We start from the raw sequence: 27956 nt of genomic DNA, 5'->3' as shown, positions 1-27956 counted from the left end.
GCTTGTGGAATTAATTGAATCAAATACAATTTTTTTTAAAAAGTCTGTTGGTTTTGAGAGAATACTTTCTATAGACAACATTAATCACATTGCAAAATATGCAGGTTCAAAGCAAGCTCAGTCTATAATAATGTGAATAATTCAAAAATTCGAATGATTTAAGCAAACTAACTTCAAGTGTCACATGCTTCCAGTGATCTGGGCTCATTCCTGATGTTGAGTGCTTTGCAGATTGTATGGTCTCCCTCTGAATGCATGATTTATTCCAGGTGTTTCAACTTCCACATACCAAAGATGTGATGGTTGTTAGGTTATATGACCACTGTAAGTTGACCTTAGAGTGGTTGAATCTGGGGGGCGCTAATAATAAATGGGGGGAATAAAAAAAGAGATTACATTGGAATAGTGTAAGTGGGTGGTGAGCTGAAGGCCTTTTTCCGTTCTATATGACTCATTTTAGATTATTGGAATGTTTTCTTTTGAATTTTTCTGAAATGCACCTTTAGGAGAAACTAGTTGGTGTGTTGAACTGGAGACTGAATTTTCACTTCACATGCCTGGAATCAAATCCAGTTCTCTGGATGAGTTTCCTCTTTCTGCTGGCAATAGGTGAAGCGATTTTGAGCAAACATAACTCAGTTCCAAATGCTACACCACCAGCAACTAACAGGAGGCACTCATGAAAACCAGAATATCTTTCTCCAAGCAAAGACAATGCCAGCTACTAAGAACATTAGGAATAAACTGATGTACAGGGAAAGACGAGACATGCTCAGTACTATTTGATGAGGCAACTCAATGTGAAGGTGAGAGGAAGCTGCGATCTCTCCCACTGCCGACTCTGAACTCACAAGCAAACCAGGAAAGAAAGAGAGTTTAATTCACTTCCAAATGTGTCAACCCAAGAGGAAAACGACAGATTCTTTTCACAGTTGAAAACAAAGCAAAAGATAAGGAGTTCCACCTGCAGTCCTAAAAATGAGTTGCCATAAGTACTAGTTGAAACAGTAGAAAAAAAATTGAAGATGGATTGAAATAACTTCAGCACAAAGTACAACTTTCAATGTCCAGGTATTGTTATAATAACCAATGCTTTCCATGTCACTCGGGCAATATTGTTCTGTGGAAATTTTACTGCAAAGAAAATGGTTTGTATTTTTAAAATAATTATATGAATCTAATTTTACAGCGGCTTTAATGAAGCATGAGAATGTTTAACCAGCTTTGGCACAAAAATCTTAAAAAGCAAATTTTCTTTGCAAACTACCTCATTAACTCACAAATATTAGGAAAAACACGGATGGCCTGTTGCTCAGCAACGAAACAATAGTTAAGCACTGGACAAAGCCTTCCACCCCAGTACAACACAATAAACAGGTTAATGAAGCTGTGTCAAAATGAACTTTCAAGAATAGAATAAAATCAATTTTATTGCTAAACTGAAGCTATTCACCAGCACTAGGTTTTTTTGTGGATCAACAATGACATCATACTCGGAAACAAAGATTCTGCCAGATTCTAAACCAACTCATTTCTTTCCTGAAAGTTAATCTCTACATAGTGTCCCAATGGATTTGGCATTTGCAAATGTCTGGCTGTGTCAATTAGAGTCTTCTACATGCAAATATCTGGCTTTCATTATATTCATCGTACTTGCCCACAAACAATTCAAAGCTTTTACTCAACCTGCATATCAAATTTGGGGGATCTGTTCAAACTAAGAATTCTGAATCTGCTTTGTAAAATTTAGAGCAGAAACTAAATATACAAAGGTTATAATATGTTTATATTTATTGCCATTGTTCTTTATGCCAATTTTGAAGGCAAATTAAAATAAACATTGCAACAGAAAAGCTTATTATCGAATCATTTTAAGAAATATTTCCTCTGACCACAAACAAGTGAAGATCTCTCAGCAATGTGAGGAATGTCGACATACCTTAACTTTTCCTTGCAGCAACTATTCAAAGCTGCAACAGCCACCTGAATCAAAATACAGTAACTCATTGCACAATCAGAAACCCGTTCCACTTTATTGCAACAGCTTCTTAGTTGTTCATCATGGCATAATTATGATTTTTAGGTTATATTAAACATGTAAAAAATTAGAGTGTTCGGACAGCTCTTGGCAACAAAATGATGTATCTTTATATATCATCCAGCAATGATTCTACCGCTCAAGGCCATTTGTTGCAATAAACAACCACATTGAATTTTAATTACCCCATATATTGAAGAAGTGGCAAATTTTGCAAAGGTGTCCTTTTTAAAATGGATTTTTGAAGGCTCCATTTGAAGGAAAAATACACTTTTTCATTAAAAAAATCATGAATCAATATTCTTGTTTGCTCTAATTATGCTAACCATACCATTTAATGTATCTTTTTTTAAAAAAGGCCCAGACTACACAGCAAAATGGTACAATATTTTGTTGCAACCCAAGATAAAGGGAAGCAATTCACTGATGTAGATGGCAAACAAAATCTCACCTATGCAACAAATGAATCTTCATCCACTTGAACAATTACATACCGAATCTATGCATTATGTCAAAAGTCACATGAAAATTCGGTTCTGCTTAGCAGTTCATTTAAGTAGTGAGATCAAACTGGCAGATTTGTTATTGCTGGTGGGATTCGACACCATGCATCACTGAAAGTGGGAACCTGGAGCAAAGATTAGTATTGTTGCTTCATCCATCACATCATCCAAAATTGAAAAGAGTCTTCCCTGCAACATCTCAAATTTTGACACTATTCATAATGCTTTCATGTTTTCTTCTCTAATGAACTCTCCACTGACCTCCAAGGTGTGACAACCACAGAAGACTAAAATAAAATTGACTCTAATTTGTACAGGTTAATTCTGAGGTCACAAACAGTGAGGTGCATAAAAACTTTGAATAAAGAGATGGAATTCACAGAGCAATATATTCAAATGATAATAAGTCACATTAAATTAGGAGCACAACAAAAATGGGCTAACAAGTTGCTCAAGGCACATGCAACACTAAACTAATGTACAATTCAAATGAAATCAAAAAATTACTTACCATTTTGTTCATCCAGTTCATTTCCTATTTCTCGACCCATTTGTTTCTGTCTGGCTATCACCGATCCCAGAATATCCAGGCCTGCATCTTGCTCTGAATTTAAAAACAGCATAACAAAAAAATGAATGAATTAAGCAACAAGGAAATGAAAATGTCATTTTTTTTCCCCTTATTAAATGCCCTCTTCTTTTGATTGCCAATGTAATAAACACCATATACTTCACAATTAAAGTTATGTATAGTCCAATTTTGATAAAATATGACAAATCGCCAAAGTCCTGAGGGAGAACTGAAACTTTTCCGAGACAACTTACACCGTCAGCAAAATGTAACAGTTAAGTTCAGCATGTAAAGCCAGTAATGCAAATACAAAGCAAAAAAAAAAACAGTCTGACCTTTTTAATATACATTATTTATCAAAAGCATATGACATACCTGCCCAACATGGCTGAAAAACTAGTCACAGACCTCTCTGAAAAATAAGTTACTATTAATCAAGTTTCTTTTGATCTGGGTGAGAGAATTGTTAAAGTACTTCATGTCAAGAGTGTTTTGACCCACACTGTTTAGGAAGACATTGTGCAGATTTTGGTTGTTTCGGGACTAATTGCCAACAATAAATGCATTGCTGGGAAAAAAAAACTATTCTGCTTTGCATCTGCTAGTGTGAACATCAATGTAAATCTGAACAATGTGTAAGGGAGAAAACTAATTTGTGTACCCTGTTTCATATCGATTTGATATAGCATATTTCCAACATCCAGGATTCTGCTGTCATAGATGAGCCAAATTCTTACACATTTCATTATAAGCCAAGAATTGTCGAAAATCCAACTGCCAAATGCAACAATTTTTTAAAATATTACTCAAGAGAGAAAAGAGATTCAGCTCCTTTAAAACATTAAAACTTTAATACTGTATTGTTTTGCAGTGTGCATGAATAAGACTTCAAACTTTATAAATTTAAATTGGCTGAAAATTAATTGCAAATTTTTCAACTCTATTTAAAGCCAAAACTGAATTCCTAATTGGAAATTAGCTGTAGTTTTACAGTAAGAATTATAGAATCATAAAATTATACAGCCTGGAAACAGGGCATTCAACTCAATTTTTTGATGCTGACCAAGCTTGTCCCCTTTGCCTGTGTTTGGCACACATTCCTTTAAACCTTTCCTATCAATGTACCAGCCTAAATGTCTTTTAAATGCTGTGATTGCATTTGCCTCTTCTCCTTCTTTGCAGCTTGTTTCATATCCCCGTGTGAAAAAGTTGCCTCTAAGTCTCCTTTGATTCTTTCCCCTTATATGATTGAGCTCTCTGAAAGCTCTCCAATAATTAGCACTTAAGTTTCACGTGTACCTTCACACTCCAGGTAATTTGTAAGATTTTGGGCAATGATTCTGGTTTCTTGACAAACAGCTGCCACCTAGTGAGTTAGCAGAATACATTAGATCTGCAAAAGCTCATCACAAATAATCTCATTTTCTTTGTAAATGAATTCAATAGTCTGGAAACTAATTTTCCAAATGGCTTGCTTCAATTGTAATTAGTTTACCAAGATCAGATGAAAACTTAAATTGGCCCAGTGGACAGAAATATTTAGTGAAATATTCAAACTGTGCATGCATTATCTTGCAGTGACAAGCTTAAAAAAATGAATTTGAACTCGCATCACCTCAAAACACATGACCGTGACGACATATTTATAGTTTACAACCAATGTTAGAAAATATACTGAGTTTATAACGTAATGCATCACAATATGTTGAGCTTGAATTTGAGAGATCAATGTGTTAAAGGATTTCAGAAAGCAGAATCGTCCTGTACTGTTCATCATGAATTTATTATTTTCAAAATTACAAAAAAATATTTGTACAGAATTTGAAAAAACCTCAAAACAAAAATAAATATTTTCTTGCATGACTGAGATAGATCATAATTTAACTTCTAATCAGAACTCATCGACCTGGACCATTTGTCTTTTTTAATTCCTAAATTTAACTGTATTTTTTAGGATTACATAATGGTTTAAAAATTATTTCTGGATATACCTTACTAAAAGCACATGGTTTCAAAATCCTCTTTATTCAGACTATCTTTCAGTTAATATTATTGCTTATTTATACCTTTTGTATTCTTTATTTGGCTTGGCTTCGCGGACGAAGATTTATGGAGGGGTAAATGTCCACGTCAGCTGCAGGCTCGTTTGTGGCTGACAAGTCCGATGCGGGACAGGCAGACACGGTTGCAGCGGTTGCAGGGGATAATTGGTTGTTTGGGGTTGGGTGTTGGGTTTTTCCTCCTTTGTCTTTTGTCAGTGAGGTGGGCTCTGCGGTCTTCTTCAAAGGAGGTTGCTGCCCGCCGAACTGTGAGGTGCCAAGAAGCACGGTTTGAGGCGATATCAGCCCACTGGCGGTGGTCAATGGGGCAGGCACCAAGAGATTTCTTTAGGCAGTCCTTGTACCTCTTCTTTGGTGCACCTCTGACACGATGGCCAGTGGAGAGCTCGCCACAGAACACGATCTTGGGAAGGCGATGGTCCTCCATTCTGGAGACGTGGCCTACCCAGCGCAGTTGGATCTTCAGCAGCGTGGATTCGATGCTGTCGACCTCTGCCATCTCGAGTACTTCGATGTTAGGGATGAAGTCGCTTCAATGAATGTTGACCTTTTGTATTAATGATGACCAAAAAGAATGGTTTCAAAAATAAGAGAATTTATAAACTTCCTAACTATGTTTTACCTTGTATGATCCACTGTTGTTGATCTTTTATTTCATTAAAATCAAGCCCTTTTGTTTCTTCTGACTCCTCCATGAGCCAAGGACTGTTGAAACCAGTCTTTGTATCTGAACTCATAAGGCTTGTCCTAAAAATTAAATAAAATTCCAATAAAAGACTCATTGATTATTTAAATCTAAGTAATTGATTGATCAAATATAGTGTAAAAATTATATTTTCTAACAATGTCTATCGGATACAGGTGGCCATCACAGATGGGAGTAAACTTGTGAAACTCTACATTGGAAATGCTCAAGTTATAAACATTTTTTCAGAGATTAGGGGGTGAAAGAAAAGCCACAAAGAGAGACACAAATAGAATAAGCTGTGGTTTGTGAATGTTTTAAAAATTAAAAAAGGAAATCATGCAACTTTTAAATTGGCATGGCATTCATTAATTTTATAACAGAATGCAAACACCATGACAACTGAAACTGCAAAATGGCAAAAAATATATTTTACACAAGTTGTATGAAAACCTATATGCTAGAAAGAAACAATTTCAATTTAAAAGGTTACCTTCTAAATTATTAACCAACTTTACACCAACTTACATTTGAATAGTTCATTTAACACAGTGAAGATGTCCAATGCACAGAACTAAACATCAAGCTTCAAAAGTAGAGGCTTGAGAAGATTATCAAAAGCTTTTAATGAACATCTTGATGGAGGAAAGAGAGACTGTGACACAGTCAGATTAGATTTTGGGCAATAGATCCACTGTGCAGAGACAACAACAGAAATACTGTACATAATTGAAACAGCAACAAAATTATTCATTGGTGTTAAATGCATTGACTAATTGAACAGCCAAATGCAAAATGAGATTCAGTGAAAGAGGAAGGGAATTATTTTCCCCCCAATTATCAGTCAACTCATCCTTTTTTAGTGAATAATTTATATTATTGAATAGGTCATCTCAAATTCTTCACAATTTGGCCAATTCATTAAAAATGTTGTTGTTTGCATGACATTTTAAACTTTAACTGTACCCAAACCTAAAGGGGACGAAAGTAGAAAATTCTAAATAACTCACGTTTACTAAATTAATGAGTGGTATACTATTGGAACATTTGGAAAACATTGCAAATTTATTCTAATGGTTCAATTAATAAGAGAAAAAGCATAATTTTTAAAGCAATCACCCTGACTTGGCAAGATTGAACGCAAGGCCTATTCAGTAACTTTTTAGTGCTACAGTTTTACACTTGGTATTTTTGCATTTAAAAACAAGGAAAGAAAAAAAAACCAAACACCCTAACAATGAGTGTGAAACAATACAGCAGTAACTTTGACAATTCAAAATATTGCATTGGGTTCTTATTCCAGTACATCTCGCCAAAGCCACAATTGTCAAAACACGGTCAATTCCAAGTTTTAAGGACTGCATTTTCTATCACCAGAGGCAATTAGAAGCATCACCATCATTTCCCTAGCAACCTGTTACAAATCCATCTAAAATCATAACACAATAATCACCTGATAACTGTAATCCTTATGACATGTTTGGTAACTGTGGCTGCATTCCACTTCCTTTTCCTCTCTGATCTTACTATGCTTTGCTTTAGCAGTGTAAAGATTAAAGCTTATCCAATTAGCCTCCCACTGTTTTTGCCATGTTAATCACCTAAATCTTTAGAATGGTCACAGAGCAGTGGAGTGTGTGGATGATTTCTGATTTTTTTTTGTGATCAGCTTTAACTAATTACAGGGCTTTGAGATTTGCTCAAATAGAAAAGATGAGAGAAATGGAATCAGAGAACTGCATCGTGGCTTATTAACCAAGAGCCAACCTTCCATGGACTATTGTTTTACTGCAAATTCTTTCCAGGGGAAAAACAACTTCACATGTCTGTGATAATTCAACCACAGCCCTTATTGACACAGGCCACACATTACAATTTACTATTGCTTTACTTGTTAAAGACAAGATTGGCTCACAAGTGCCTAATTTCAATGACAACATTTAACAAAATTACAAAATGGAACTCTTCATAAAGGTCACATTACATAAAATGAATCTGAACTGCTATTTCTATAAACAACAGCATGCAATAGATTTTAGGAACTCTCAGAGAATTGTAATAAATTGTGAATGACAAGTAATTTACATCATCTATGGATTGGTGATTTTCATAGCAGTTAATGTCAAGTTTTGCTGAATTGAATAAAGGATTTGACTAATGGGATAACACGACAAATTTCCATGTGCTCATCCTATTCAAGTACAAATGGTACAGATGCATACACTCTGGATGACCCAAAAATACCTTTGTTTCTCTCGGTGCCTTTCACCACTGAGCAAATTTTTAACTTCAAGATGAGTGCAATTACTGTTTAAAATTGTCACTCAGACACAATCTGGAGTTGAATCTCTTCTTGATCAAGTATCCAAATAAATGATCACAATCTATATTGAATCAACAAACTGGAATGTACTGATTTGAGGCATATTCAGGAAAATATTTTTTTCAAAACACAAGATTTTAACTGATTCTTTTTAAATCTTGAATGAAGACTAGAAGGGGTGCCCTATCAAGCCACATGTATAATAAGATTAGACCACATAAGTAATTCACTAATGTACCATGAAACCAACTCAATAAAAACAATTGTCTGAGTAATCTGATCAGTGAGACAAAGAACTTTCACTTTGGGTTATGTGTTCAAATCCAGCCCAGATAAAGAGGATAAATTTCTTCACTGTTAGTTGGTAAGGGTGAATTTGGACAATGTTAATCCAGTCCATATCAGACATCTCTAATTCCAGGCTAATTAGAAAATGTACTCACACTGCATGACTGGTAAAGCACTTTGATACCAAAGAAGGTGATCATCTTGAAAAAAATATCAGTGTCCATAAGTAGGGAAGAGAAGTTTTAATCTCCACCCAAACTACATTTTATGTCATATGCGAGAATTTGATTACCAATAGGCTATCTAAAAACAAGGGTGTTTCATTCACTTTGCAGAGCAAAGAAAAAAAATAAGTAACATTCTATATAAAATATAATCTGTAATAATTATAACAAACGTTACAAAGATTCCACTCACTCAGATACCACTATCACTATGCTTTTCAATGATGGGTTGAAAGAACTCAGATGCTACTCAGTCCTGCTATTTTAAAGGAGAAACAAACATAAAGATCAATGAGGAAAGAGTTTCTTGGTATATACCTGTATGTGACAAAACAGCTACACAAAGCAAAGCTGCCTCCTCCCTCGAGCCAGCCACCCCAGTTCAGAAACCACTTATACCTCCGTGCTTTCCTTCCCACAGCAACAACATTTGTTAACATCAAAATGTTACGAGAATGGTTAATTTCCTCATATCTCATTGGGCATTCATCAAACGCAGGTTATATAATTCATCATATTTTATGGTGGATATACTAGAAATGAGGGAGGGAAATAATTTAAATATGCACAATATTTTTAAAAGAAATTTTTGATTGAGATAATACGTCTTGTTTAAAGCATGGAATGAAGAGTACTTAATGAGAGTTAGATGGGTTTGAAATGTGTTTATTGTGACAGGCCAATATTTATCTTGAATATGGGCCCATCCCTTATGTGTGGCTTCAATTTCAGTTAAAATGTTCCAATTCTAAGAAAAATAAAACAATATTTGGGATTTACAGAAATGTTTTCAATTACATTTTGAAATAATATAAACTATCAAACTATAATTTGAGCTATGTTTATGGAATTTATGTTTATTACATTAGCAAACCAGTAACAGTTCCCTGAGACAAGAACTTGATGAGAGGAAGTAGTGATGGGAATGGTGTATGTGAACAAATGAATGGGACAGACAGTGATTCTTATGAGGGGAGTCCAGCTCTGGATGCAAACTGTCCTGATGAAATTTCCCCAAATTCTCCTCTCTTCAAAAGTCTTGATCACAAAGAATTAGGTCATCTCCAATTGACTTTGACATTTTTTCAAGACAAGGTCCCACATGGGAGGTTAGTTCAGAAGGTTTCCATGAAGAAGTTGTAAACTGGATTTAAAATTGGCTGTGTGGGAGAAAACAGAGGGTAGAAGTGGACAGTTGCTTCTCAGACTGGAGGCCTGTGACTAGTGGTGTGCCTCAGGAATCGTGCTGGGACCATTGTTGTTTGTTGTCTATATCCTTGATCTGGATGATAACGTGGTAAATTGGATCAGCAGGTTTTCCAATGATACTAAGATTGCAGGCATTGTGGGCAACGAGGAAGGCTTTCAAAGCTTGCAGAGGGCTCTGGACCAACTGAAAAAATGGGCCAGAAAATAGCATAAGGAATTTAATGAGGCTTTGTATTTTGGAAGGACAAAACAAGGTAGGAGATACACCGTACATAGTAGGACACTGAGGAGTGAGGAGAGGCAAAGGGATCTTGGAATACAGATTCATAATTCCCTGAAAGTGGTGTCACAGGTAAGCAGGTGAAGAAAGCTTTTGGCATCTTGGCCTTTATAAATCAAAGTATTGAGTATAGGAACTGGAATGTTATGATAAGGTTGTGTAAGACATTGGTGAGGCCAAATTTATCGAAAGAGTACAGAGAAGATTTACCAGGATGTTGCCAGGTCTTCAGGAGTTGAGTTACAGGAAAAAAATTAAACAGGTTAGGACTTTATTCCTTGGAGCATAGGAGAATGAGGGAAAATTAGATAGAGATTTACAAAATTATGAGGGGTATAGACAGAGTAAATATGAGAAGGCTCTTTCCATTTAGATTAGGAGAGATAAATACAAGAGGACAAGGCTTTAAGGTAAAAGGGGAAAGGTTTAGGGGGAACTTTTTCACTCAGAGAGTGGTGGGAGTGTGGAATGAGCTGCCAACTGATGTGGTTAATGCAGACTCACTTTTAAGTTTTATGAATAAATTGGATAGATACATGGATGGGAGCGGTCTGGAGAGGTATGGAATGGGTGAAGGTTAATGGGACTAACAGAATTATGTTTCAGCACAGGTTAGAAGGGCTGAATGGCCTGTTTTCTGCGCTGTAGTGTTCTATGGTTCAAAGACACAATTTACATGACCTATTCCTAAAGCCCCCTGAAGGTGTGAACCACCTTGTTGCACTAGTGCATAAATGGAGCGAGTGGTCAGAGGAAGCTACAGTAACAGGGGACAAAGGGGAAATTGAATAAACTCAGATAGGGACTTTACATTTAATGCAAATCATACCTCATTTGGAAACCATGTACGCATTTTAAACCAGGGGTGGGCAACCTATGGCCTGATCCAAATTTATCTGGCTCACAAAGCAACACTCAACATTGGCAGCTTGTGCGAAAGTGGTTGGTTCAGCTACTGTTCTGCAGTGTATTGTGGGACAATCAAGCATTGGCGTGCCAAGCGGGCAGTGGTATCCAATTTCGAACTGGCAACCGTTGACTTTTGAACGTACTCATTCAGATCGCAGGTAACGGGCACTGACCACATCAGGCTGGCAGGACAAGGGCCGGGGTGCCAGTAGGCTAACGAGTGAAGCTGGTGTCTGGATCCCACAGGTTTACTGGTGGGTGCAGTCAGAGCTACCCTGGGTCAGCAGGCCACAACTGGTCAATGTCGCAGGAATCATTCTGGGCTGAGGAGGTTAATTCAACCGCAAGTGTTCTGCAGAAGAGTAAACCTTGATATCTTATCATTGTGTTTGCAGTTGATAAACTCCTTCTCCAATTAATTTTCTTTGAGCCAGGCTTGGTGAAAGGAGCCGAGAGCCTTTTCACAGGTGCCACTTGTTATGAATTTCCAGTAGCCACGCTAAGGTTCTGATTGGCTGCCATATTTAGTGGTGGTCACTTAATAGTATCAAAATACTAGCATTGAAAATTACCAGAGTCTGTTCTCTTCACAAAAACAGGACACATGATGCAAGTGACTTCAAGCTGTTTGCAACAGTGTGGATGCAGAAACTGTACCAGAAAATTTTCAAATGGAATTTATTGACATTCAGGGCAGCGATCAGTTGAAATCCAAAGTTAATGCAAAGGTCTTCTAGCATCAGTGCAGCCTGCCTTTCAACTGATACACCATCCGGCCCACGCATAGTAAAAGGTTGCTTCCACCCCCCCCCCACCCCATTTTAAACTTTACATTTAATTCAAAACGTACCTCATAACTTCAGGCTCAGTACCATCTTTCTTGAAGGATGTTTGAAGTTGTCGTTGTCTTGTTAACAAATCATCCACCATGTTTTGACGCCTGTCTGCTTCAAGCTGTGTTCTGTGCATGTATTATTAAAGAATTATTATAAAAGATTGATGCAGTACAGAAGGAAGTCATTCCTTTATTATACCTGTGGCGGCTCTTTTTGAAAGAGTTTGAAATAACACTACTGTTTTATTTCCTCAAGGACCTTCCAATTTTCACTTTCACGATTTTATTCAATTCCTTTTGAAATGTATTACTGAACAAACTTCTTTGCTTTTCTAGGTATGCATTCTTAACCATAACAACTCCACCAAAAAAATTTCACCTTTGTTAGACTGTGATTCTTAAATCTGTAGTAACTGATTTAGCTGATTTTTTTTTTCACCTGATGGAGCCAAATTCTGCTTGCTTTTTCTTTCAAAATATCCCCTTAAGCTTGAAGGAGAAAAACCACCCAATCGTCCAGCCACTACATGTAATTGTCATCATTCTGCAATCATTCTCGTGATTTCCCCTCTGAGCCCCTCCTAGGACTATGGCATCATGTCAAGAATGGTGCCTAAAATTGGATAAAATTCACCAGCTGGGGATAATGCACTGATTTAATATAAATGTCTTGTCTACTCTATTAATAATGCAAAGAATTCCAAGCTGTCCTTTCAACATTGCGAGTCTTCAGCCTCTTTCAGAGATCTGTGCATATTTACCTTCTTTGTTCCAGCGCCCTTAATAAAAGTGCAACATTTATTGCTGCATCATATCAGGAAAGTTTACATTTTTCATAGCACAGGTTATTTTTATATTAATTAATGGTCATTTTATGGTTGTTTTAAGGCCACCATACACATTGACCACATTGATATTGTAGTCTAATTCTTTATCACACCAATTTTTTATTCATGGGTCAATTATCCATGTCCAAATCCCTGAGGTTTGAGGAAGATCATCTTTCTTCTTTGGCTTGGCTTCGCGGACGAAGATTTATGGAGGGGTAAATATCCACGTCAGCTGCAGGCTCGTTTGTGGCTGACAAGTCCGATGCGGGACAGGCAGACACGGTTGCAGGGGAAAATTGGTGGGCTGGGGTTGGGTGTTGGGTTTAATAGCTATAACTTCCGGATTCAAAAAAGGAGGAAGACACCAAAGCATTCAGAGAAGTTAGAAAAGAATCTGTCATTGGGAAGTTGTTAGAACCTATTATTGAACATGGTATAACACAACACAAATTTCAGGCAAAGTCAACATGATTCTGTGAAAGGAAAATCATATTTAACCAATTTACTAGAGTTCTTTAAAGCAATAATGCAATGTGGATAAAAAGGAATCAGTGAGTATTCTAGACTTTGACTTTACAAGGGGTCTGATGATGTAGTGCATAAATGGTTATTGTGGAAAATAAAAGTTAATGATGTAAGAGGCAACACATATGGTGTAGTCGACAAGAAAGAGAAGGCATAAATGAGTCATTTTCTGGTTGGCAATGGGTCAGAAGGATCAGTGATAGGACATTAACTTCCTTTCAATTTATAGAAAGATGAAGATACCGGAAGTCTAGCACCTTTCCTGGTGCTAGGAAAGTAAGCAGGAATGAAGACACGAGGAGATTACAAAGGTACATAGGTTAAACAAGTGGGCTGACATCAGTCAAATGGAGTATAATTACGGGAAAAGGTTAAACTGTCCATTTTGACGGGAAAAATTAAAACAAAAGAAGTCATTCAAGTGGTGAAAGATTGCAAAGATCGGACATGATTTTCCTTGTGCACGAGTCCCAAAAAGGTCGTAAGCAGGTAGAGCAAGTAATTAGGAACACCAACAAAAGGGTATTATTTGTGAACTGAGAACAGAGATGATGCTCCAACGCCGACTGGTAAGACCACATGGAACAATGTGCACAATTTTGGTCAAAGGGAGCGTGAAGGCAAGGAAGAATGCAGCTGTTTTGGGAGAAGTCGAGGTACCTGAAATGGAAGAGTTATCTTTGAAAAACATTTTTAGAGATTCAGCACGATTTCAGGACCTTCCAGCCCACAAGCCTGCGCTGCCCAAATACACCCATGTGGCCAATTAATCTACTAACCCCCTAGATCTTTGGAATGTGGGAGGAAACTGGAGCACCGGGAAAAACCCCATGCAGACATGGAGAATATACTAACTCTTTACAGACATGTAGGAATAAAGGTTAGACATATCCACTGTGATTTAAAATACTGAAAGGCCTACTCGTGATCTGAATTTCCATGTTCATATGTACATTTTTAAAATCAAATAAAAAACCCCAAACCCAAGCAAATGTATCTAGTGGTACACAGACTCACAATTTATTTTACCTTCTATGTTTCTTCGATGTCTGAGTGTTACTTACTTTTGCTGAAACTATGTTTCCTCAAAAAGATCAGATTTCAGCTCATCATTAATTTTACTGTAGTTTTCCCACCAGCTCTCTAACTTTTAAAAATGCAGACCGCGAGTTAATTTTATATTTTAGCACTTAAAAAAAAAACTTTGATTTACGGCATGTTTACAAAAATTATTTAATCATCTTTTGCCAGATTCTCCATGAAAAGACGACACACAATACCACATACCATGCAACACTTGGACCTTCAATCTGTCCAAGATTTTCAAAAGATACATTTGGTGGGTTGACAAATTTCGCAACAAAGAATCCTTCAGCTGGCTAATCTGTTCTTGGAGCCTCTGTAGAGATGCCCAAATCATCACATTGAACTGGAGGGAGATAAAGGACAAAATAAAATGTTGGCTGGACATCCATTTCTGAAAATCATTCATCAATATTTCAACAAACACGATGATGTAAAAGGAAGGCAAATGAAAATTTGAAAAAAACATCTCACAGTGAAATTCATTCCACAATTGAGTATTTTGCCATTTGGTATCCATTTAGTCAGAGACCAAAATAAACAAAGAGCATGAACATTTAACCAGCCAATGCATTGTTCCATCTTTTAAACTCATGCATGTTGACTTTTTGGCAATAACTAACAATGATCTCAAGCAGCTCCCTTAATAATCCATTTCCTACACACATCCAGGGGTAGCAAAAATAACTTCTTAGCTCAGGCTGTGCTACATTCAAGGTGAGTTCAACTTATAGACGATTGCCTAAATGTTTGAAAACAAGTAGCTTGCAAGTTCATACCACTCAATTACCAAAATTTGACATTGGAATTTCAGGCAAATACAGTGCATTTTTCTTTATTTAAGGTGATGTTAAAAAACTACCAAAGTGAAAATAAGTAATAATAAAAAACTTAAAGAAAAGGCAAACTAAAATCACTGAAAAATTATAAATACTTAAATACAATAAAATCCAAAATTCAAGCAACTGGCAAAAAGGAGAAAAATAAATTAATTGATAGTTAGAATTACAGTAATAAGAATATATAAAAGTTAAAAATTCTAAAAGTAAATTTCTCTGAAGTAACACATAAATCTTTGGTGATGATGGGAGCAAATATTCAGCCAGTGGTTGTTTTTGTCTTCTCAACTGTTTATTCTTAATTCAGGTGTATTAGTTAGCATTGTGAGTCTCCAGCGACCAGGAAACTTGCTTATCCGGCATCTACCAATCCTTGTGGGTGCTGGATACCAGGGGGTTTACTGTATTTATTGATGAGAGGCATCGATAAGGTAGACAGTCAGCACTTTTTTTCCCAGGGAGGGAGAAGCAAACACATCTGCACAAAGTGAAGGGAGGAAGGTTTAAGGGAAACATCAGGGGTAAGTTTTTTTAAAAACTGAGTTGTGGGAGCCTGGAATGCATTGCCAGTGATGGTGGCGGAGGGTGGAACAATAGGAGCATTTAAAAGACTCTTAAGTTCTTTTTTTAAAATAAAACTAAGAAATCCTGCAATACTGCCATAAAGAAGACCCATCATTAAGCCAGCTTTGCTTGTTTACACTGAATCAAACAACAGCGGCATAATGTTGGGCCAGTGTGTCATTTTACACAACAATCCGGAGAAAAAGAGGTGGGACGAATAACAAACACATCCTTTTTATACAGATGTCGATTCGGCACTGTGACTACCTCCACTGCCAGCTTAAGGGCGGGACTGCAATGACTCTCCACCCCCGCCCCCCCATCTGTGATCGTACCTTTTAGACAGGTGTGGTGCAATGTTCCTGCATTGAAGTAGCTTTGTAAAAGGGGATTTAGACAGGAACATAGATGAAAGAAAAATAGAGGGTTATTATGGAGGGAGAGTTTTGGTTTATTTCAAAGCTTTTTTTTGGTACATTTGGGTTGGCACAAAATCTTGGATAGAAGGGCCTATACAGTGCTGGAATGTTCTAGGTTCGAACAAACATGAATTTAATGATTTAATGCTCTAAAGATTAACTTAACCTCCAACGTACATTCTAATCAGTACCCCTAAAATTTCCATTGAAATCAATGGGGTCTTAGCTTCCGCAGCAGATCCAACCTGCTGAGCAGAAATTTCCCATTATAAATATTGGACTGTTCCTGATGGAGTGACGTGAAACTCAAGGGACTTGAGCTTAAAAAGTTGATATACCAGTACAGTCCTGAGAGAGCAAAAGAAGCCATATCACCATTTTCATGAAGACCAAAGGAGATTTAATGAGTGTCCTGGTCAATCATGATCAAATGAAGAACATTTGGACAATTTAAAGCAAATTTATAGCCTTTGGCCAATTTCTCAAGATAGAAAATGTCTTAACAAAGACATTATTGTCAGATAGATTCCCATCTGTCCCAGTATTCAGTTTCCTGACATTGTGCACTGCCTAGTCCTTCCTGCCAAATTTGACTTCCATACAATTGGGAACTGCTTCAGATGTTCAACATGCAACAATCCCAAATAAACAATTCATCAATTAAAATTTCTAAACCTCTTAGTCACCCAGGATATTTGGAAAACATCCCATAATGATCACATATCCCTATTCACTATTTCATTAAATTAGAAGACCAGCTTAATTTTAGAAATGAACTTCTAAAATATAATACTGCTGCCATAATCAGTTTAGCCAGTGTGTATGTACATGTTCTGCTGCATTACGAAGTGCCGTCACTCAGTTACCACACAATGCACATTCTAAATGATTTTAATATTTCCAGCAGTCCAGCAAATTCCAATACAGGATGTATATCTCCAGAAAGCAACTGCCCAGAGATTGAGAAATGTGTTTCTTTTTTCAAAAAAAAGCACAAAATGCAGACAGAAAATATGTAATTTATAGGTCATCTGGAATTTAAAATGCAGCTCACAAGAGCAAGATCATGTTCACGATCCTGACTTGGAACCACGTCACTGCTCCTTCACCATCTCTAGGTCAAACTTCTGCAACTCCCTGCCCCCAACTCAAGGACTACAGCGGTTCTAGAAGGCAGCTCACTACCACCTCTTCATGGGCAATTCTAGATGGGCAACTAAATATTGCCGCAATTCGCAAAGCCCACGTTCCTTAAAAATAATCAACCATCACCAAATTATCAAAAATACACTGGCATTCAAGGAACAAAATAAAGTCAGTCTATTGCAGCCATTCTCAATGCATGTATCTACAACTGTGTCTACAACTATAAATACACACACACATATACAGTGACCTCCAAATGTTTGGAACAAAGACCTTTTTTCCACTTTATTTTCTCCTGGGCTCCATAGTTTTAAAATTTGTAACCAAACAATTCACATGTGATTTAAGTGCACATTCCAGATTTTATTCAAGGTTATTTGGAAACGTTTTGGTTTGACCATGTAGAAAGTACATCATGTTTTTTAATACATTGTTCCCCTATTTCAGGCCATCGTGATGCTTCAGACATTTGGCTTCACAGGTGTTGGTGATTCCTTAGATATATTTAATTGCTTTATTGGTGCAGGTATAAGTGAGCTCAGCTTGTTTCAAAGCTTTCGATTGCCTTTGCAGTCTGTAGTTGCCATTTTTCTATGAGTTCCAAAGTTGTGCCCAATGAAAGTCAAATAAGCCATTATAAGGCTTTACACACGTTATTACACGCACACAAATAAAGACACACCCAGATGGAAGAGTTGGCGTAGTGGTTAGCACAATGCCTTTACAGTGCCAGCGATCGGGAGCAGGGTTCTAACCCCGAACAGTCTGTAAGGAGTTTGTACATTCTCCCCATAACTGCTAATTGCGTGTAATTTGGCGGCATGGGCCTGTGGGTCGAAGTGGCCTGTTATCATGCTGTATGTCTAAAATTTAAATGTAAAAGAAATTAAATTTAAATAGTACATGTAGACATAGATATTTTTTATATATATATACACACAAAAGCACAACTGTAGTGTACTTTTACTGTTGTATTATGGGTAGGTTGACCAGTGGCATGCTCGCAAAACAAACTTTGTGGTACACTTGACAATAAACCCGGCCTTGTAACTTGATCCAGCATCAGATTAGAGAAGTCGTGTATTCAGGAATTCAATATATTTCAGTGGAGAGGAACAGCAGTGAGGGGAAGAGCTAAACCCTAAGTTTTTTTGGTTCCCCCTGAGTTAAATAACTTAATTTTTAGGTACTTTGCAGCATTTTATTTGTTTTTAAATATTATTTGTATTTGTCAGAAGATTAAATTTTAACAACTGGTTAAATATATGAAACAGGGCCAACAATGGAAGATCCACTCAAGAAATTCCTGATCCATTTTCTCTTCTTCCCCTTCTGTCATTTTAGGTGGTGGAGGTCCGCAGTAGGACTTCTCTGTTGTGTTCCATGAACGGTTCCCAAATTTGTTCGAATACTGTGATGCTATTTCTTAAATTATATGTTATTTTTTCCAATGGAATACATTTATTCATTTCTATGTACCATTGCTGTATTCTCAGGCTATCTTCTAATTTCCAGGTTGACATAATACATTTTTTTGCTACAGCTAGGGCTATCATAATAAATCTTTTTTGTGCTTCATCCAAATTGAGTCCAAGTTCTTTACTTCTTATATTACTTAGAAGAAAGATCTCTGGATTTTTTGGGATGTTGCTTTTTGTGATTTTATTCAATACCTGATTTAGATCTTCCCAAAACTTTTCCACTTTCTCACATGCCCAAATTGCATGTACTGTTGTTCCCGTTTCCTTCTTACAGTGAAAACATCTGTCTGATACTGTTGGGTCCCATTTATTTAATTTTTGGAACATGGTGTATAGCCTGTGTAACCAATTATAGTGTATCATGCGTAACCTCGTGTTTATTGTATTTCTCATAGTTCCGGAACATAGCTTTTCCAATGTTTCATTCTTTATCTTTATGTTTAGATCTTGTTCCCATTTTTGTTTGGGTTTACAGCTTGTTTCCTCGTTCTCTTTCTCTTGCAGTTTGATGTACATGTTTGTTATAAATCTTTTAATTATCATTGTGTCTTTAATTACATGTTCAAAATTGCTTCCTTCTGGTAACCTCAGTCTGCTTCCCAATTTGTCCTTCAAATAGGACCCAGTATGTAAAAGTAGATGACACAAATTTCTTGTTTATTTTCATTGTGTGATGACATTGTTTAATGGGTTTAATGTATCATATATATTGAACGTGGGGGGGGGGGGGGGGAGAAGGAGGGAGGGAAGGGAGGTGAGAAAATGACACTGTGTATATTCAAGAGGGAATGTTTGTGTGTATTTTGGTCAGTATGGTTCATAGTGTGAAAAATTAAAAAAAAGAAATGCCTGATCCTGCAAGTACAGTGAAGACAAGTGTCGGTATACCACGAAAAATAAAAATGGGAAATAATTGGATCAAATGAAAGTTGAACAACATTAAATGATTAAGTTTAATAATTTCAGAAATTTTAACTGTGAAGTACAATTGTATGGGGGCAAAAGAGGATAATGGAAACTCAACAGGTTGCTTCACATATACATCATTTACCACCCCCCCACCTCCCCTTTACCCAAGGAATATTCACGGATCTGTTTCATACTTACATCATTTTTCTATGAAAATAGAGTCAGGGATTGACGAAAACTCCCGAGAGCCTTTGTAACTCTCGTTGTAAAAGAATGAAGTATGTGAATCCATATAATTGTGCAACCCATGACTTAAAAATATATCTCTTGTGCAAAGGATGAAGGTCAACATAAACCTCAGAGTAAAAATATGGCTCCAGTCATGAAACCAAACATTATTAAGTCAAAGGAAAGTGGTGATCTGGTTGTCAACATCACTTGTTATCTTGGCTTGCAGCTGACAGCCATACCTTCCATCCTGCAAAAAGGTGGCGAAATCAACACAAACATTAAGCTAATAAACCATATGATGCAAAGATGATCTTGCCTATGCAGCACAGCAACAGAGACAATGGAATGGGGCGAGCCACATGAAGTTCCTCATCGGAAGAAAATAATGATCAGCCTATCATATATTAGAACAGAAAATGATGGTTCTCTGAGAGCATCAAGAAAGAAGGTTATTGAGTGACAACATTGTTTGACGGGTTTAATGTATCCTATTTTCTGAACTTTAAATGAATGGGAGGGGAGGTAGGGAGGGAGGGGAGGAGGGAGGGGGGGGAGAAAACGACACTGTATATGTTCAAGAGGGAAAATGAACTTCAGAGTGAAATCTTGATCAATATGGTTTATAGTGTGAAAAATAAAAAAATTTTTAAAAAAAAGAGGGAGAGAACTCTCCAGCAAGACCCAGTGCAAAACAAGACCATTTCAAAGCAAGTGGTGGTTATTTTTATTGTTTGTAGGGACAGAACAGCCCAAAGTGAAAAATGAGTGCTGACGTTAATAGTGCCATGATATTGTGGGCACATTGCAGTGAATAATGAAGGATGGTGCTGTAACCCTTGTCAATTTTTCAATGCAGATGAGAAGAGTCTGTATGGGTGACAGATGACACCAGGAATATCATCTGAGGATGAGAAAAATGCTTCTGTCTTTAAAGTTTCAAAATGCCACTTAACTCTTTTACAAGGTGCCAATGCAGAAGGCGACGTGAATCTGAAATATTTGCTTCATTGCCATTATAAAAAGCTAAGGCCAAGAAAGAATTATTTGAGTGAAACATGAAAGTCTACAGATACTGTGATTGTAGCAAAAACACAGAAATACTGGAGAAACTCAGCAGAAGGTAAAAATAACCAATGTATCAGGCCTGAGCCCATCTTCAAGGTATGAATAAAAAGTCGACAGGCACCTGAATTAAAAGAAAGGCTGGGGAGGAGTGCAGAGCAACAGACAAAAGATGATTATTGAAGAGGCCAGGAGAGAGGAAAGGTGAGAATTGATTGGGAGAAGGAGGGTGGAATTTATCTCTGTGAATGCTGAGCTGGGGTAAAGGAGACAGAGGGAAAAGGGGAGAAAGAAAAATATTGAGGAAAAGAGACAAAGGGAAAGATTGGGGAGAGAGGGGTGCTAAAAGAAACCGGAGGAGTCAATGCCAGCATGGTTGAAGGATGGAATATGAAGTGTTGTTTCTCCAATTTCCAAATGGTCCCAGTTTGGCAGGTGCATAAGTCAATGGACAGACATGTTGGCAAAGCTCAGTCTGGCAGAGTGCATAAGACTACAGACACACATGTCAGCAAGGATCAGTCAGGAAGTGATTAAGAAGTGTTGGTTCCCTGTCATCTGTAAATCACACCATTGAATATGGATAACTCAAGACTTTTTTTCCCCATAAGTGGTTTACAAACTATTTTGTGCTATTGATGAGAAGTATTTTGCAAAATAAAATTTGACTTTCAGGATTCTCATTATTTTCAATACCAGTCCTCATGATTTGGACTTTTCAGATCTCAGATTTATTGTCAGAGTACATACATGACATCACATACAACCCTGAGATTCTTTTTTCCTGGTGGCAAGGCAGAATTACTGCTTATTGGTAGTGCCAAATATGTACTCCATACACATGTAAACAACTAAAGAAATGACTGTGCAACTCAGATTGAAAAAAATCAATAAAATGTAAAAGTTAGAGTCCTTAATTGTGTCCCTGATTGAGTTTGTTGTTGAGGAGTCTGATGGTGGAGGGGGGAGCAGCTGTTCCTGAACCTGGGGGGTGTGCATCTTGTGGCACCTAGACTCCTTTCCTGATGGTAGTAGCAAGAACAGAGCACGAGTTGGGTGGTGTGGATCCTTGATGATCACTGCTGCTCTCTGATGGCACCGTTCCCTGTAGTTGTTCTCGATAGTGGGGAGGGTTTTGTCTGTGATGTCCTGGCCTGCCTCCATTACCTTTTGCAGGGCTTTATGCTGAGGAGTATTGATGTCCCCATACCAGATAGTGATGCACACTTTCCACTCTATATCTGCAGAAATTTGCCAGGGTTTCCAATTTCATACCAAACCTCTGCCACTATCAAATGCTCAAATATCAAAGCTTTGCTCCTGCCACTGTGAATGATATAAATCAGCAGATGGAACAGGGAATTAGAACCACCATTAAGACCTACTATCCGCTTAAGACATTCCTTCAGAAAACAGACAGAGAAGGGAAGCCCTTCTTGCTCTTCATTTAGCTCCTCTTCACTTTGTAGCTGGTGCATGGGATAAAGTTTCAATTTAGTTCATAAGCAAAGTATGGAATAATTCATTCCCAGGGCCAGCAAATAACATCATTGGGCTTTGAACCAAGAATCATTCACAGCGAGTTAAAAATTTATAACCATGCGTGGCAACCAAAGAGATCGAAGAAGATGGTAACAAGGAGTTTCTCTCGAGAACTATGCCAAGCGCTTCACTAACAAGTATACAGCAGAGCTTGCGAAAGCATTTAAACAAGAGAATTATGGCCACATTCTGCACGAACATGAAAAGGGTCTGACCAAAAAGGGCTTATAAGAAATTTTTAGGCATATTGATGAACACCTATAGCATACAAAGCCACAGGTGCTCTGTGGTTAGGAAGGGATACTGAAGATGATACGTGTGTAGAACCACTAGTCCACACCAAACAAGTATCCATGTTAACACTGATCTGACCGTAATATTTTATTCTCTACCCACTCTCATCAATTCTCTCTCCCTCCAAGATTCTACCACTCATCTACATATTAGGGGCAATTTATAGTGGCCTATAATTATCCACCAACTTCAGGTGGGAGAGGAAGCCAGAACAGCTGAAGAAAACACATACAATCAGAGTGAATGTGGAGACCCCACACAGACAATGTCAGAGGTCGGGACCAAACAAGATTACTGGGGGGCTATAATGCAGCACCTCCATTGGCTGCGTCCCTGTGTTGTCCATCAAAGAGGCCTCAAAAGTATCAGGAGCCTTGGGTCTGACTGTGACTTCGTATGCCAGCAAGAAGATCCTTTTCTAACTGGAGTGCTTAACTATTCATTCTTCAAATGAAATAATGTTCAACATAAATTGCAAAAACATGGCAACCGCCACACAATATAGGTACCTTCGAAGGATTACCTCCCGTTCTCATCTCCCTATTACGTTCATGGATATTTTCAGCAACTTCTTGTGCCAAACGACTGGTGGAATCATACTTTGTTACCCTGCAGAAATCAAGGATAAACTTTAAAAGTCCAAAAACAAATAAGAAGAGAAATGCTTAGATTTTGGGTTAAATACATTTAACAAGGCTGCCTCTCACATTTGTTCCAAGCCACTCCTCTTGCCTGAAAAAAAAGGTCACAAGTGTCGTCACAAGTCCCATTAAAGCGGTTCAATGTCAAAATGAAAGAGTGCTGCAGATTTGAATACCCCACATTCAGATGAGATATTAAACCTTCAATTGCCTAATGCTGAGTGAAAGGGGATCAGAGGAATCCATTGAAAGTGGACTGCAAAACAAACTTTCTCACTGTACATTGGTAGATGGGACAATGCATTTGAACCTAACTTGGATCAGTGAGCTTGTCCAAAATCATGACCACCCTGAACAAACAAAGCAACTTGTTATTTTTCCTCAAATCTGTTGACAGACCACACAAAACATCCTCAGTGCTTTGAGACATTTGAAAGAAGCAATCTTTCAAGGTGCAGATTTGGTACCAGGAATAATTATATTCATGGCTTTCTAAGCCAAATGATCATTTGAAGTTATTATATTTAGATTTTAAGATCCTACGATGTACATTACTACTTTTTTTCTCTAGTACCAAGGAAATTCTAAACATTCTTGTGTGATTAATGGATAAAACTCCAACTCAGAATTTCAGATTGTCGTAATGAGTTAGAATGGTCATCTCAATTTTGAAAGAAGGTAAGATCTTGAAATTATGACTCTTTATAAATTTTTAGTTTCGTATGGTGCTTCTCAGTTATGCTTCATACAGCAGTCAATTATATTGACCTCCTGTGACTTTGATTTAATAATATCAAGATAAAAAGTGGAAGGGGCCCTGCATTATCAAATGGTTGACAGCCAACCAGGAGAATTTTGATGATAAAAATTTAAATTATGCAAAAAAGCTTAAATTCTCTTCAATTTTCAACTGAGAAAAATATTTATATTTTAGTTGCCACTCAGGATGTTGCCAGGGCCACATTTACTCTGCAATCACTGTGGCCTTGTTGCTGGGAATACAATGCTGAAGGAAAGACAATTTAAATCAAAGCAAGACAATGCATGGGTGAGTAGGAAAACTGCTGATAATCCATCCCCAACCCCTCCTCCCCACGTTGATTTATCCCTCGATATCAATGGTTCAAACCCAGAGAGGCAACACTCGCGCACCCTATAGCCGGTATCTCTGAATCTCTGCAATTTGAAAAATGCATTTTGTGTGTTGGTGGTTGAAGCTCAGGGAAGCTCCAGGACTCTGGGCTATCTTTATTTTGAGGTGCACAGTGGCTGCCACCCAACCAATCTCTTTCGACTGTGTCCTCTTCAGGACACAATAAGAAAGTTTTAAGAACTCTACAAGTTTCAATTGAATGAAGTTCCAACTCGAAAAGGCAAAGATGGCACAATGCTTTTTCTGATGGGTTCAACTAAGCCTAACAAATTAGAATCCATGAAAACAAATGGTTTACTGGTCCTTTTCCAGTGGATCATTAGTTCCCCTTTTAAAAGAAAAATGGAAATATGGTTTTTGATCAATAACAACTTGCTTTGTATTGCACTAATAAACAAAACAGGTTCGGGGAAGAAACAAACTATTTTAGGAACTGAGTGCATCAGGCAGCGTAAGTGGAGGAAGAGGGGTAGTAATGCTTCAGGCCGTAAACCTAAATCAGGAGTCAAAATGTCAACCATATCTCCCCCTCCAGAGATGCTGCCTGACCTGCCGATTTCTTCCAGCAGAGTTGTTTTTTTAAAAAGTTGTTCTTCTGTAATCTGATCTCTTTTCTCTCTTTGCATTTTAAAAAAAAATTTACACCTACTGCACGGTAACAGGCCATTTCGTCCCAAGAGTCCATGCTGCCCAATTTACACCCAATTAACTCTAAAAGACCTGAATCATTAACCATTTTGCTCTCTCCAAGGACAACTTTATTTTTAGTAGAGCTAGTTTTATTTCAGATTTCAAATCTCAGCAGTTTTTATTGCTTTTCAATAAAGGAATAGGCCAGGTAATTATTGGCCAGTCAGCCTCACATCTGTTGTAAGCAAATTATAGGAAAAGGGTGGCATCAATTACTTAGGAAGACATGGGCAAATCAAGTGTTGTCAGCATGTGTTTGTTCATGAAAGGTAAACATTAGATTTCTTGAGGAGGCAACAGGGAGAGCCAGCAAATCAAAGGCATTTACTGGAGGCTACATGGTACCAAGATAATCGACAGTCACACAAGGCACATCAATTGGAAAACTTAATAGCACAAGGGATCTAAGGAAATGTGGCAGGTTGGATCCAAAGTGGTATCAATGGCAGATTGCATCCAAAGTGGTATCAATGGCAGATTGCAAAGGTAATAGTAGATGAAAGCTTTAGAGACCATATGGTCACTTGCAATGGACTCTGCACTCCTATTCTGTTACTCGTTTCACTGCCTATCTATCTCCTTTAAAGGCTCTATCACCCATGGCAAACTTCCTACCTTGTATGCTTCAAATAATGCATATTTTATAGAATTTACCATGAAATGCATGAACCACTATTTATAAAGGGCCAAGTCACTTACGACACAATACATTTGTTTTAGAAGTACCATCTCACACTACATTGTTCGTACATTTTCGTAATTTCATTTTAGTCAGTCCCTTGGGTTAAAGGACGATTGGTTTCCTTACTGGATTTCAGTTATCAAAAACATTATATATCCCTTATAAGGACTACATTGCACATCACTGTCTTTTCTTTTCTTTGGCTTGGCTTCGCGGACGAAGATTTATGGAGGGGGTAAATGTCCACGTCAGCTGCAGGCTCTTTTGTGGCTGACAAGTCCGATGCGGGACAGGCAGACACGGTTGCAGGGGAAAATTGGTTGGTTGGGGTTGGGTGTTGGGTTTTTCCTCCTTTGCCTTTTGTCAGTGAGGTGGGCTCTGCAGTCTTCTTCAAAGGAGGTTGCTGCCCGCCAAACTGTGAGGCGCCAAGATGCACGGTTTGAGGCGATATCAGCCCACTGGCGGTGGTCAATGGGGCAGGCACCAAGAGATTTCTTTAGGCAGTCCTTGTACCTTTTCTTTGGTGCACCTCTGTCACGGTGGCCAGTGGAGAGCTCGCCATATAACAGGATCTTGGGAAGGCGATGGTCCTCCATTCTGGAGACGTGACCCACCCAGCGCAGCTGGATCTTCAGCAGCGTGGACTCGATGCTGTCGACCTCTGCCATCTCGAGTACTTTGATGTTAGGGATGAAAGCGCTCCAATGAATGTTGAGGATGGAGCGGAGACAACGCTGGTGGAAGTGTTCGAGGAGCCGTAGGTGATGCAAGGATCGACAATGAGATAGACAACAGACTCGCCAAGGCAAATAGCGCCTTTGGAAGACTACAGAAAAGAGTCTGGAAAAACAACCAACTGAAAAACCTCACAAAGATAAGCGTGTACAGAGCCGTTGTCATACCCACACTCCTGTTCGGCTCTGAATCATGGGTCCTCTACCGGCATCACCTACATCACTGTCTATATCCCAACCAACCCACATAGATCAGGATGTGTGACAAAGAGCAATGTCTCCCATAATGCATTTGAAAATCTAAAAATGTTGGAAATCTGAAATCAAATAGAAAATGTTGTGAATACAGCAAATATGGAAGGAGTTGTTAAAAAAAATTAAAACTAGTTAACATTTCAGGTCCTTCATTAGAACACAATGTGCACTCCAGGTATCAGAAGCATTTCCGATGAAGGATCATCGTTGTAAACATTAACTTTAACCTCTCCATCTACAAATGTTACAGTGTTGTGTTTTTTCAAAAGTTTTTGTTTCTTTCATCCCGCTTTACGAATGTGCACTGGGGGCAGCGGGAGGGGGGTTACCAAAGTCTGCAGACACTGTGATTGTGATTAAAAAAAAACAGAGAAATGCTGGTGGGACTCAGCTGGTCTCTCCAGAGGAGGTAAAGTTATAGCACTGACATTTCGGGTCTCCTTCAAGGTACGAGCAAAAGATAGGAAGGCATCTGAATAAGGACTGAAGAATGGCAAGGGGAGGATGACCCCAGACCCACAGTCAAAAAGGGTTAATTGATCAGAGGAGAAATGAGAATTGATTTTGGCTCTAATGACAGGAGAGAGGGACCCGGGGGGGGGGGACGGGGACCCGGGGGGGGGGACGGGGACCCGGGGGGGGGGACGGGGAACCCAGGAGGAGAGACCCTGGGGGGAGGGGTGGGGGGTTCCCGCCTTGTACAGGTGCCCCGGCCCCCCCACCCCTTCCCCGGACCGACTCTCATTCACCGTCTATCCATCATCCCCCTCCCCCCTTGGTCGGTTCCGCCGCTCACCAGGGGTCTCCGGCCATTGCTCCGCTCCAGCTGTTCCCTGGTGCAGCTCCCGAACGGGCGCGGGTCCCCGAACATTCGTTCCGCCCAGAGCGGGGACCGGACACCAGGGAAACCGCCGGAGGGACCGGTCCCACGTCCTTCACAACCGCCTCCGT

The 27956-nt window shown here is 38.4% G+C and overlaps 1 protein-coding gene across 4 annotated transcripts in view; it reads right to left on the bottom strand.

Moving 5' to 3' along the window:
• stx8 (syntaxin 8) overlaps positions 1 to 27950 on the bottom strand; it is a 154117-nt gene extending 126167 nt beyond the window's left edge. For all 4 annotated transcript variants that reach the window (XM_069930260.1, XM_069930262.1, XM_069930261.1 and 1 more), the window contains exons 1-6: positions 27802 to 27950; positions 23360 to 23459; positions 14615 to 14709; positions 11941 to 12051; positions 5795 to 5919; positions 3053 to 3145 (exon numbers count right to left, since the gene is read on the bottom strand). In XM_069930260.1, coding sequence (XP_069786361.1) covers positions 3053 to 3145; positions 5795 to 5919; positions 11941 to 12051; positions 14615 to 14709; positions 23360 to 23459; positions 27802 to 27818 — 541 coding nt within the window. In that variant the 5' untranslated portion in view covers positions 27819 to 27950. The remainder of the gene's footprint in view (positions 1 to 3052; positions 3146 to 5794; positions 5920 to 11940; positions 12052 to 14614; positions 14710 to 23359; positions 23460 to 27801) is intronic.
• Positions 27951 to 27956: the final 6 nt, after the last annotated feature.

Source organism: Narcine bancroftii, chromosome 3, assembly GCF_036971445.1.
Source record: "Narcine bancroftii isolate sNarBan1 chromosome 3, sNarBan1.hap1, whole genome shotgun sequence".
Lineage (NCBI taxonomy): Eukaryota > Metazoa > Chordata > Chondrichthyes > Torpediniformes > Narcinidae > Narcine > Narcine bancroftii.
This window is presented reverse-complemented; position numbering and strand designations above follow the sequence as displayed.